Source organism: Puma concolor, chromosome A2 (assembly GCF_028749965.1).
Source record: "Puma concolor isolate L17-30 chromosome A2, mPumCon1.1.hap2, whole genome shotgun sequence".
NCBI lineage: Eukaryota > Metazoa > Chordata > Mammalia > Carnivora > Felidae > Puma > Puma concolor.
Genome location: NC_141668.1, coordinates 94,794,352 through 94,807,852, shown reverse-complemented (window position 1 = coordinate 94,807,852; position 13,501 = coordinate 94,794,352). Strand labels below are relative to the sequence as shown.

General features: G+C 41.4%; 1 protein-coding gene across 4 annotated transcripts in view; it reads left to right on the top strand.

Moving 5' to 3' along the window:
• Positions 1 to 13,501, top strand: part of AMPH (amphiphysin) — a 253,068-nt gene that overhangs the window by 212,858 nt on the left and 26,709 nt on the right. For 2 of the 4 annotated variants that reach the window (XM_086696997.1, XM_086696995.1), the window contains 2 exons: positions 3,484 to 3,540; positions 8,867 to 8,992. In XM_086696997.1, coding sequence (XP_086553123.1) covers positions 3,484 to 3,540; positions 8,867 to 8,992 — 183 coding nt within the window. The remainder of the gene's footprint in view (positions 1 to 3,483; positions 3,541 to 8,866; positions 8,993 to 13,501) is intronic. The other 2 variants (XM_086696998.1, XM_086696996.1) reach the window with 1 other exon arrangement.

Here is a 13,501-nt window from a genome sequence, read left to right as displayed (position 1 = left end):
GTGTTGAATAGTTATTTAAATTGTATTCTCCTTCCAAGTATCTATTATGTTGTTCTCCTTGTATTGACCCGTTCTTCATGTATTGGCTGGTCTTTAATTGGGCATCACCATTAATTGTGTAATACTGTAATAGTTCGCCAACATCATTTTCATCTACTACTAGAAATTCTGTAGCTTATTTCAGAACTTTAATTTCAATTTGCAGGCAATTTGTATTTGTGTAGAGACTGAACCATTAAAAACTATTGGGAAATGATTGATATTAGTCCTAGGTTTTATTTTAATTCCAATTTAGTAAACATACAGTCTTATGTTAGTTTCACGTGAACAGATAGAGGTGGTCTGTGTATTTACAATGGGATATTTCCGAGCCATAAAAAGGAATGAAATCTTGGCCATTTGCAAAAGTGAAATAAGGCGGCCAGAGAAAGACAGATACCATATGATTTCCCTCATATGTGGAATTTAAGAACTAAAACAAATGAGCAAAAGAATTAAAAAAGAGAAAGAGAAAGGCAAACCAAGAATCAGACTCTTAACTGTAGAGAACGCACTGGTCCTTACCAGAGGGGAGGTGGGCAGGGGGACGGGGGCAACAGGTGATGGGAATTAAGGAGTGCACCTGTTTGTGGTGAGAGCGGGGGTGATGTCTGGAAGCGTTGAATCATTATATTGTTATTTTGACTTTTGGTATTTTTAAGAAAACTTCTCTCTCTCTCTCTCTCTCTCTCTCTCTCTCTCTCTCTCTCTCTCTCTCTCTCTCCTTTCTTTCTCTTTCTGCCCCCTTCGATACCACTCTTTCTCTCTGGAAGTTTGTAGCATCTCTTTTTTACCCCACTTTTCTGAAGTTTTACAGTGATATTCTGTGGTCTCAGTCTATTTTCATGCATTGTACTAAGGCCCTATTAATCTAAAAATCTATGTCTGTTTTTAATTGGAGATTTTTTTTTTTACCTTCCTCATGGTTTCTCTTCTGTTTTGGTTCTCTCATTCTGTCATATTCTCTTTTCCATATGTTCCTCACCTAGTCTTCTGATCATTGTTTTCCTTGCTGTTTCTTTTTCTTGATCATCTTTCTCTTCTTTCCAGCTCTTTTAACAAGTTTTTTTTTACTCTTTTTTTAAATTTCCAAGAACTCTTTCATTTACTGAATATTTGCTTTTTAATAGCATCATCCTCTTATGTCATGAATACACTTCTATTATATCTCTGAAACTATTAATAAACATGATCGTTTTTGAAGGTTTTTTTTTTCCCACCTGCAAAGTCTTTATTTCTTCCATTTGCTTTTTTTTAACTATTCAGTTTTTTCCTTTAATATGTGAGACTTTTCCTAAATGTCTGGTGATCTTGGCTATCTACTCCCATTTAAGAGTAAGATAGTAAAAAGCTGTCAGGGAACTTGTACCGGTAGGTAGAGTTCTCTGACTATAGGTGTTGTTCTGGAACTTTCTGGCTCATTTTTCCTGTTGAGGAGCCCCTGATGTGAAATTCTTCAGGCATTTATTTTTCTTGGGCTGGTTAAACTTCCAGCTCTCTGTCTCATGTCTGGCGGGTATAATGGGAGGTGACTGGGAAAGAAGTTGGGGGTGGGGAGTGGAGTCCCCACTCTCAGTATTTATTATTCCTAAGATGTCTGGGTGTTCCCTAGTCCAGAGACCCTCTGTTTCAGCCTCTGCAAAAATGTCAAGTCTTGTATTGGAGTGAAGGATATCACTTGGTTTGCAGATCGATGAAAGGATCTTGAGGTCCAGTCACTTTTTAGTAGACTTCCAGCCAGCTCCCCACCTTTAGCACCACCCAGCTTCTATTTCCCTTGGTACCCACATTTCTAAATCTTTTGTAAAAAAAAAATTTTAATGTTCATTTATTTCTGAGAGAGAGAGGCAGACAGACAGACAGAGCAAGAATGGGGAGGGACAGAGGGAGAAGGAGATACAGAATCCAAATCAGGCTCCAGGCTCTGAGCTGTCAGCACAGAGCCCCACGAAATGTCATGAAATGAGAGATCTTGACCTGAGCCGAAGTCAGAGGATTAACTGACTGAGCCACCCAGGTGCCCCCCTCCCCTGCCCCTTGTCTCTAATTCTTGATCCTTTAGGAATTCTGAGTAATAAACCAGGTTGCTTTTTTGGCATTTCTTACATCACCTTAGGATACAGATTTTTTTCTGGGTCTGCCAACTTCCTTGTCCATTTGTCTGCTTTTCAGTTTCAAAATTTTGTTGCTCTTATCTTTCTTCTCATGCTTTTTATGCTCAGGGATTTATGCCTTTTTAAATTTGCTTTATGAAATTCCCTTTATGGTTTAGTTTGCATTCTGGAGGTAACAGAGGTAACTGCCTCGATTCGACATCTTTAACCAAGTGTCACTATCTCAACTTTTCTGTTGGGAACCTTTTCTGTAGGTACTTTTTTTTGTCTTCAACTGGTCAGATTAACCAGGAAAGACTTTTCCAGTCTTCCATCTGCTGGTTATAAACCTGGCTACCAGCATAAGGAGAGGTGAATATTGTCTTAGAGATCACTGTTCCCTTAGATTTATTCCAGCTTGATTTTTTAGGTCAATGAATACATGGTATGAAATGTTTAAGTTTTGGTTCAATATTAGCCCATAGAGGTCATACTTAGGTAACAGTGTAAGATTGAATTTCCAACATTTAAAAAAGTGTGAACATATAGCTTAGAGCGACTGAACTCTTTTTTTTTTCCTCCTTTTTTAGTGTTTTATTTATTTTTAAGAGAGAGAGCATGAGCGGGGGAGGGTCAGAGAGAGAGGGGGACAGACTCTGCGCTGAAAGCTTCGGTGCTGACAGCAGCGAGCCCGGTGTGTGGCTGGATCACGACCTGAGTTGAAGTTGGATACTCAACTGACTGAGCCACCCGAGCGCCCCTTCGAGTTGTTAAATTCTAATTCAGTGTAGATGTCCAGAAGATAAGCTGCAGAACAGAAATGTTCCTGAAATCACTGCCCGCTTTTAAATGATTCTATATTATTGTATAGTATCATGCTAACCTACATTTATGACATCTATGTTTAGAACATCTACTGTTAAAATTACTTTCGCATTACCTGCTCTTCTGATTTAAAATAAAAGGAGGGGCGCCTGGGTGGCACAGTCGGTTAAGCGTCCGACTTCAGCCAGGTCACGATCTCGCGATCCGTGAGTTCGAGCCCCGCGTCGGGCTCTGGGCTGATGGCTCAGAGCCTGGAGCCTGTTTCCGATTCTGTGTCTCCCTCTCTCTCTGCCCCTCCCCCGTTCATGCTCTGTCTCTCTGTCCCAAAAATAAAAAAACATTGAAAAAATAAATTTAAAAAAATAAAGTAAAATAAAAGGAGACTGTTAAAAAAACTTTATGTTTATGGATACAATTGATGGAAGCTAATTTAAATGATATCTTTGTCTTTTTTTTTTTTTTTTTTTTTAGCAAGTTAGCTGGAACCTTCATAATTTTTCCTCTTTTATTTTCTCCCCAATTTCAGCCCCAGGACACTTCATTGTTCACCATGCAGACAGACCAGAGCATGATCTGTAACTTGGTAAGTTAACTTTGGTGTGTGTTTTGGGGAAGCTGTTACTTCCTGCTGAATGTTCTAGGGTCGATCATTCTAGGTTATCTAGAGCTTGAATATCCAGAATGTGGTTTCTGCAGCCCTTTCTTTTCTGGAAGATAGGAATGAAGGCTTCTGAAAAATCTCATGGTGTCTTTGATGTAGGTTGCTTCTATTTATAAAGGCACAGTGATCCCAACAAAACACAAAAGTCTCCTAGTTAATGGGCTTCCGTGGAAATCCATCAATGGCGTGGTTGTTTCTGCCTGCATGTAACTTACTCCACAGGATTGAAAGTGAAATAGCTTTGAGAATTCATGCTCCAAAATAGATCTTTCCTTCTTCTTGAGCCGGAAGCGACCTCATTTCTCATCTCTCATCTCCTCCCTCCATTTTGTGAGTTGTAGAAAGTCATGCACAGTAGAGATAGGATCCTTACGTTGCTGCCAGAGGACGTAGGAAAAAGGCTTAGCTCGGAATCACTCCTCTTGGTGTTAGAGGAGATCCCTCCAAGATTGTTGTTGCAGTTGTCATGGGAAACCCTTTCCCCAGCAGCTTCCTAGTGAAGTGAAGTTGCATGAAGAAGCCTTGAGTGACGTCACTGGTGAACTTGGCAGTGGTACACTACAGAGGACGGGGCGCTGTGAGAATTCGTTCACAAGGGTTATTTGTAGCTCACTGGTTTTCCCGTGGGAACGGTATGTAGTTATCCCAGCTCCCGGCTTTCGCACTGGACGCTGAGAATTGGATTTACGTAGAATAAATTTTTCTTTTTAGATGATTTCACTTCTAAGTAAGGAATTCTGTTCTGGGAGGTTTGTCTTTTTTATTTATTTATTTTTATTTTTTATTTATTTAATTTTTTTAGTTTTTTTTTTTTTTTTTTTAATTTACATCCAAATTAGTTAGCATCTAGTGCAATAATGATTTCAGGAGTAGATTCCTTACTGCCCCTTGCCCATGTAGCCCATCCCCCCTCCCACACCCCTTCCAGCAACCCTCTGTTTGTTCTCCACCTTTAAGAGTCTCTTCTGTTTTTTCCCCCTCCCTGTTTTTATATTATTTTTGTTTCCCTTCCCTTATGTTCATCTGTTTCGTCTCTTAAAGTCCTCATATGAGTGAAGTCATATGATATTTGTCTTTCTCTGACTGACTCATTTCACTTAGCATAATACCCTCCAGTTCCATCCACGTAGTTGCAAATGGCAAGATTTCATTCTTTTTGACTGCCGAGTAATGCTCCATTGTATATATATACCACATCTACTTTATCCATTCATCCATCGATGGACATTTGGGCTCTTTCCATACTTTGGCTATTGTTTCCATACTTTGGCTATAAACGTGAGGGTGCATGTGTCCCTTCGAAACAGCATACCTGTATCCCGTGGATAAATGCCTAGTAGTGCAATTGGTGGGTCGTAGGGTAGTTCTATTTTTAATTTTTTGAGGAACCTCCAGAGTGGCTGTTTTCCAGAGTGGCTGCACCAGTTTGCATTCCCACCAACAATGCAAAAGAGATGGGAGGTTTGTCTTAAAGGTTACTTCGCTATTTCTCAAAGGCCAGGACGTCTGGAATGCCATGTCTGTAGATTGTCATACTTTTTGCCTTTTGGGTAACCAGGTGAGAGGTGGAGCTGTGTGGCTTGCAAATAAAGATTTAAGTACTTAAAATGCAAATTATGTAGGTGCTGCTAATGGAGCCAGAGGGACTTATGTGTCATATTCATTGGTGATTTTCAGCCTGAGTGATGGAGTAAGGGTTATACTAATGCTGGAAGATGAGACTGTTAATTATTGCTTGTGAATGGGTCAAGAAAAATGGAGAAATACTGGAATAAAAAGAAAGGCAGTGGGTCATAATTAAACTCACACCTATTACTTTGATGCAGAAGTCCGGACATAGAATCCCATGGTTTTTAAGTTTCTCAAAACATCTTCGTACTGCTCACAGCTCGCTGTAGAAGCTTCCGTTTCTTGCTCTTCCCTTCTTTTGATATGTATTCTCTGAAGCATACATCTCGCACCTTCTTTCCATTGGGACTCTTAGCTTTGTCATGGCCAGCACTGCAGAAGCTTCTAACGTTGGCTGGGCCATGTGAGGAACTCGGAAATCCTAGCAAACCCACTTCTCCCGCTGAGTTGTGGTTATATAGGATCTTCCCAGGAGCAGGACAGTTTCCCAACATTTGGTTCATTGACTGGTCTGAGCAAGGTGAAGGCTGAGGTTCGTAGTCAACTGCACATCTCCGCAGTCTGCATCTTACGGCCCACAGGACATCCCTTGAGTGTAAGTTTAAACTCTTTTGAATCTGCAAACCTTGCTCAGGGCTCAGTTAGCTCTATGTCCCTTACAGTTCCCACTAAATTAGCTTTCCCAAATTTGGAGAAACAGGACTCTAAGGCAAGTGCCATACTGGAATGTGACTAGACTCTTTTTTTTTTTTTTAAGTTTATTTATTTCTTTTGAGAGTGAGAGTGAAAGCCAGCGCATGATTGGGGGAGGGGCAGAGAGAGGGAGACAGAGAATTCCCAAGCAGGATCCATGCTCCCAGTGAAGAGCACCACACGGGGCTTCAACTCACAAAATTGCCAGATCGTGACCTGAGCCGAAACCAAGAGTCGGACGCTTAACCGACTGAGCCACTCAGATGCCCCAAGAATGTGACTAGACTCTTAACCCCACTCCCAACCTATCTCCTTCCTTTGCAATGACCTGCCTTCCGTCTCATGACAGAGGACTCTAGAAAATGTGCACTGAGGCTGTACTTACCATTCTGTTCTAAAGGAAGAATTCCATTTCTGTGTCTCAGAGTTAAACCGTTGGGACATCCTGCTGCCACCAGTAAATTTAGAGCATACTTCTCCTTTGAATGTGTAATGATCACCACCCCGGCAAATAGTGCTCGTAAATGGGTATGGCTTGGATCAACCCATTCACAAGTCTGCCAAGGGAGTCATCTTGCAGAAAGAAAGTGGTAGAAACAGGGCATAATTCTGACCAGGACCATTTTAGATGTTTCCGCAACATGTGGTTCACGGTCTGCCTGTGCTTTTCTTGCATCTTGACAAAATAGTTACAATTTTACATCATCTTAGAAGGGATAGAAGGGTGACTTCTATTTCTAAATTGGAGTAGGTGATTTGATGTGCAGTCATGCTACCATGTCTCATCCTTACTAATGACTCAGTGAGTTATATTTCTCCCCCTAGAATTTAAGTTGTTAAGTTGCACAGCTGTATTGTGATATCTCACATGATATTATAATATAGGGGAGGTGTTGTGACTTGTGGGGACATAACCAATCCTACGTCCTCTTCATACTGTGTTTCTGTTGCATTATCTGATTTCAGTAAGCAAATGCAAGTCACATCATATATGAAAGCACTTACTTATTCTTGCCTTGAGTAAAACTTGAGTTTCTTTGGACTTCCAAGAAACCCAGACTCTGATGCAAATGTTTTTTTCATTTTACGTTATCTAGATGTATATATATGTACGATGATATATTTATTTGACTCATATTTGGAAGCTTCTTTTGGTTCCTTATCTGGCTTCAGACTTTCTCCTTATAGACTCAGCCCCCAAGGGGACCGCCACCTGCATATGGATTCCTTGGGGCTTTGTCAAATTACCCTTCTTGTCCCTGTTGTGTAGGTCATTTGATATCGTCCTCTCATAGCAAATCACCTTGATTCCAAAATGGTAATATCATATCCTGAGAGCTTACAGTATCTCTTGGCTGCTATGAAACCTTGCTCCATTATGAAGATAATTCTTTTGGAACAATAAAAGTGAAATCTTTTCCCATAAAAAACTCTTGAGAGTATATTAGAGCGAATTTATCTTATTCTTTCTTAAAAATTGTGTCAGATCGCCCCCTTAAAGGTTATAAAAGCCCATAAAAATATCAAATCGCTGCACACTTGTCTACCAAAGTGTCCTTTCTCTTTTATTGTGTGTGTGACCATGGAGTGAGTCACGGTGGAAGATGCGGTGGGGGGGGGGGGGCGCAAGAGAAATATTTTGTGTGTTAATCCAGCACGAAGGTACTTGTTATTCATTTCCTGTAATCTCAGCCTACCTTTCCCATCTCTTCCATATGGAACTTGTCAAAGGGGCTTTGGCTCTTCATTGCTTCTGATGAGGGAGAGTTTGACAGAAGTTACTGATTTCCCCAATCACAGTGTTTTTGGAAACTTCTTACTCCTCTAGGAAAACACTTTTCAACTTTCTTAACACTTTAAATGTCCTGATGGAAAAGGACCTCAATGTGCCTTCTGATGGCCATCCATTTAGTGAAATCATGCAGCTAAATAAACGTGCTTACATTAGTCAGAATTGCAAAGGGGGAAACATTTTCAGTAGCCGTGGTGATATGCATTGGCTGTGGTGTTCTTAAGGGGCCTGTTGTTACTTAATATTGCTAATTTTGAAACTAACGAAGTCTGGAGTGAAGAGATTCCAGAGGCTTGATTCAGCATATAATTGGGATCAGGAGGAAGTCTGTGTGTCAAGGTCACCGTGGGATGGAAAATCCTCACTCTTGGCCACACAATTAGAAGAGTCTAATTGGTATCACAGAGAATACCACCCTGTGGTCCCCTACAAAATTAGCTTATTATATGAAGAGACTGATTGCTAAGAATTTGTTTGGGGAGCGGGGGAAAGTGGAACAAGACACTGAACAGGAATATACAAGGCCGCAAAGCATCTGTGATTGTGGTGGCTACTTGCCAGGTAGCTGGGTCTGCTCCTCCCAGCCAGGTGAGTGGGACGGTGGCTTCATGGTGACCTAGTCATGCAGATGAATGCATTTTGATCTAAATATTGGAGTGACCCTTCAATTTGGGGTCATTTGAAATGCAGTGCATATATATCAGAGCCAGAAGGTCCCAGAACCCTGTGCCTCTGAACTCTTTCTCGAGACCTCCTTCCAACTCCTAAGGGAGCTCTTAGGATCTCCTCTCTCTCTGCGAGATGGCAGAAAGTACCATTTTAGGATCTCTTGCAGACATCATAAAGCTGCAAGTACGTAAAACGAGTAGTAGCCAAAATGGTAAGTCTTTGTCTGACTTCAGGGGAAATGACAGTGCTTGATGATGCTAAAGCAAAGCCTAATTAAGGGTTCATTTCTAGAGTTTCCAGTTAAGGGCTCCTGATGCCAAATGTGTGGCTTTTTTTCCAGCACGGACTTCATGAAGCTAGTTGCCCATCGGATGATGAAGAAAGTCTTAATTGTCCAGTATCCTGTGATGTTATCTACTCACATGTTGAATCTTTTTCCTCTGACCCTAAAATAAACAATCAAAGGCTGAATCTGAACAGGCCCTACCCACAGAGCCGAAAGCAGAGGAGCCCCCTGCTGCCGCCACACCTGCTGTCGGGCTGGACTCTGGACTGGACACCCGGGCTGAGGAGCCAGTGGAGGGGGCAGTGGTGAGCGCCGCCCCCTTCCCACCCTCCACCTGCCTTCTCTGCCACAGCCCTGCTCATCTCATGATCTCATTTCTCCCTTCTCATCCATGCTTCACTTGGGCCAAATCACCTCATCTGCCATGGCTCCCCAGGTGCAAATAGCCTTTGTGCCCTTGACAGTGAAACTTCATTCTCGTTTATGTTTTTAAAAGGACGATATCCAGACACCTGATCTTTTGATCTAGTGAAAAACGTCATATAACCTCAGGCTTGGTTCTCAAAAAAAGGGTGTCTTAATTCTTTTCTGAGACTCTCCTATTCATGGTAGGTAGGTTGTAGAACTCACAAATAACCAGCCTTGTTGCTGTTGTGCTCTGTCTGTGATGGGCTAGCAATGGCCCTGCAGGGAGGGACCAACCTGCGGGTGATAAACAGAAGGATACTAACTTTGTTGTCTACATATTGATTTCTTACAATGTTAGTTTTGTAGGTTGGTTAAGTCTCAGTGGCGGATGGAAACCCCATATTAAAAACCCTTGAATCTATAAAGATTCCTATGTGTACAACCATTTCCTCAAAACCACATCTGGTGTTCGCTCTTAAAAGAGGGACCTTGAGGTTGTATTCTGTGCAAGGGTGGGGACCCTCTGTCTGCTTGGAAACCCACTCTTACCCCGCTCCACACAGCCACATAACACACCAGGCTGAGCTCTCTACGCACCATATTGAGTTGGACAGTGTAGCGCTCATGAAAGCGACGATAACACCAAGGAAGATTTAATTCAGAATACTCATGGAGAGTGGAAAATAGTTTATGTATGAAATGCAGTTAAAATGTCTCCCAAGAATCTCAATCAGGTTACCATTCATTATAGTCTTTACAGAATCTGTACAAAGATGAAAATCAGCCTCCCTCTTCCCCAGAAGAACATTGCCTAGATTAGATAACTGGAGAAATTAAAGTTATATTTCTTGCTATCATTTTTTGTTGTTATTTTACCAGGAAGAGGGTAGGTCACCGGTCAAATCTATGGTTTATTAATAGAGTAGAAAATAAATAATAGGGTAAGATAGTGATGGGAAATACAGACTCAAGCAAAAGGATTTTCCACTTACAGAGTTGGACAGAGTTCTGCAGGGAAAACAAGAACTGTGCTCTGCTAGGTTGAGTCGCTGTTGGAAGTGCTGCTTACACGGACTTCAGATTGGAGAGCGCTGAGGCTCAGTCTCAGGGCTCCAGTGTCGGATTTTCTCCCACATTCGCTAGTGATCTTCATAATTCAGTGCAGATGCCCCCCCTCCATTGGGTGTCAGATTTCAAACTGTCCTCCCATGTTCCCTTTAAGGTGATTTAAATAACAAAGGAAGGGGAAGACACAGTTAATTTTGTTTTACTACTGTTAGAAAGGGAATTGATTTTCAAAAGACTACAGGTGACACCCGGGAGTTTGATATTGATGAGGTTCAGATGGTGATTTAGAAATGGCTTCAGTCCCAAAAAGTTGTCGCCAAATTTCTGTTTTGAATAGCAGCACAGACTTCATCCTCACCAGTACTTTGAAAGCACATGGATTCCGTGCCCCAGTGTAAGGCTTGATGCCAAAACACCCAGGGTTTTGAGCAAGGCTGTGTGATGTCATGCCATAGATTGGAGGTGTGAAATAGTAGACAAGCTCACGAGTTAAATACCAGCTGGAATGTCAGTTGTCCATGGTCCCCTCTCAGCAGGTCCTGGCCATGTACCAATTGCACCTATCCTTCTTTAAACAGACCTACAGGGGCGCCTGGGTGGCGCAGTCAGTTAAGCGTCCGACTTCAGCCAGGTCACGATCTCGCGGTCCGTGAGTTCGAGCCCCGTGTCAGGCTCTGGGCTGATGGCTCGGAGCCTGGAGCCTGTTTCCGATTCTGTGTCTCCCTCTCTCTCTGCCCCTCCCCCGTTCATGCTCTGTCTCTCTCTGTCTCAAAAATAAAAATAAAAAACGTTGAAAAAAAAAAACAGACCTACAGAAGTAGTTTTTGTTTTCAGAATTCAAATTCAGGGGCGCCTGAGTGGCTTAGTTGGTTAAGCGTCCAGGCTCAGGTCATGATCTCACAGTTTGTGGCGTCAAGCCCCACATTGGGCTCTGCATTGACAGCACGGAGCCTGCTTGGGATTCTCTCCCTCTGCCCCTCCCCTGCTTGTGCTCTCTCTCCCTCAAAAAAACAAAACCAAAACCAAAAACAACCAGAGTCCAAATTCATTGTTTTTTCCAATGAACAATATTAATAGCTACCCATTACTAAGCAGCTACTATATCAGACCTACCATGAAGATTTATAATCTTTTTTAACCAAGGTTGATTTAAAAAATATTTAACACACCATGTGGTACAACCATCACTAAAACCAGCTTCCCTCATGTCGGGTAAGGAGATATTGGACAGAATTCCTCTTTCTGAAAACACTTGTCTCCTAAAGCTTGTAAGTGAACTTTGGAGAATAAAAAACAATTTGGATTCCTTGTGAAAATATGAGGCAATTTGGAGAGTCCTACGAAGGATTCAGGTACCTGTCGAGACACGGAGGTTATGTGGGAACCACAGGTACAGCCCATCTGTGAGCCACCCTCTCTGAGGAGAAAACGTTCCAGTAACTCATTTTCCCATCTTCATACTGTCTGAAAAATGGCAACAGAAGAAGGCAGCTTACAGCAGCTCACTTGGACTAACACTCATCAAAGGTAGCTCCTGTCTCTGTGTCATAAATTGACATGCTTGGATCAGGTCAGTTCTCCATGTTCTCCCTTGAACTTAGGGAAACACCATCCTATAGAATGTAGTTTTGTCCTCGAATGTGGATTTACAGCTTCTTGCTTCCGGTCATAATCATGTAAGATAGTATTAGGGTTATTTTTTCCAAAGAAAGTTCTTCTCCCTTGCTAGATGTGTGATATTTAGTTGTAAAGACATAAAAAATTCACCTTGTGTTCTGAGAATTAATTAGTAGGTTGGCGATGGCTGTCATCAGTCAGGATTGGGTTGACATGACCTTTTGAGGTCCTTTTTTTTTTTTTTTGCTGCCAAAATGTCACCACACAGTTATTATATTGAGTCTTGACAATGCATCTCATATGAGGTGAAGTTTGTGGTGGTTTTGTTAAAAAAAAAAAAAAAAAGAGAAAGGCAAATGCAATTTCAGAAACAGGAAATCTTAACCGTGGTTCACAAAGAAACCTAGGGCTTTCAAGAGAAGTAATTATTACATTTTTGTTTGTTGTTCTATTCCCCTTTACCTAATGTTTTTAGTTTTTCCCTACAGTGCTAAATTGCTCCCGTATATCTGTAGGATGCATTTTATTTTTATCTATTTATTTTTTAACATTTATTTAATGTCGAGAGACAGAGAGTGAGTGGGGGAGGGGTAGAGAGAGAGGAACACAGAATCCGAAGCAGGTTCCAGGCTCCGAGCTATCAGCACAGAGCCAGACACAGGGCTTGAACCCAAGAACTGCGAGATCATGACTGGAGCTGAAGTCGGATGCTTAACCGACTGAGCCACCCGGGCACCCCTCTTAGGATACATCTTAAAAGCCAACACTTGTTTCTTGTCCAAATGTTTCCATGTTATATAAGTGATGGAAATCATCTTTAGGAAAATAGATGATCAGTATTTGTTTCAGATATATATCAGAAAATTAGGTTAAGAATCAGATAAAGATTTTTACCTGCATTTGTTCAATTTTCTTGTTAGAAAGTCACTTTCTAATTTTTTCTAAATTTCTGTCTGCTCCTGTATTTTGCTCTGATGATGTGAACTGGACCAATGCTTTTTTTTTTTTTTTTTTTTTTTTTTTTTTGCCTATTATTTTTAAATATACTGCAATTAAATTTAGGGTTACCGTGATTTCTAAAACAGAAATGGGGGAAAGATCAAGGCAAAGATGTTTTTAGAATTGGTGGAGAAACCTGGAAGGCGAAACATTGACCCATTATTCTGGGGTCTACTTTTGTTTTCGCTGCATTTTGTTTTTTTGAAGATGTCACCAGACTTAAGTTGACTTGTCAACACCAACTTAAGCCACCAAGGGGGGGGGAATATATATATATATATATATATATATATATATATATATATATATAACACTTAATCTTGCTAGGAAGATTTCTGTGTGCTTCAGTAGAAGGCAGGTGGCTGTTTCTTCCTTCATTCAGTTGACAAATATATCGGAGTCCTCCCTAGATGTCAGGCTCTATTCTGGATCTGGGGCATACAGTGATACAGTAAATAGACACAGTTTCTGCCATCCAAGTTCACACAGACTAGTGGTGGAGGAGGTCAAGATTACAGCGTGCTCGAGGTTTCTTCCGTGACGGTCACATGCATGGGAGACAGCATTTCAGGTTTCTCCTTGTGCAGAGTAAATGTGAGAGCCAGGGGCTTCCACTGTGCCTCCAGGCATGAGGTCCCAGTATGTCACAGGAACACACAAGATGACAGGAAGCCAGAGTACTTTGATTTCTTGTCTGCCCTTCATCATCGTAGAATTATCTA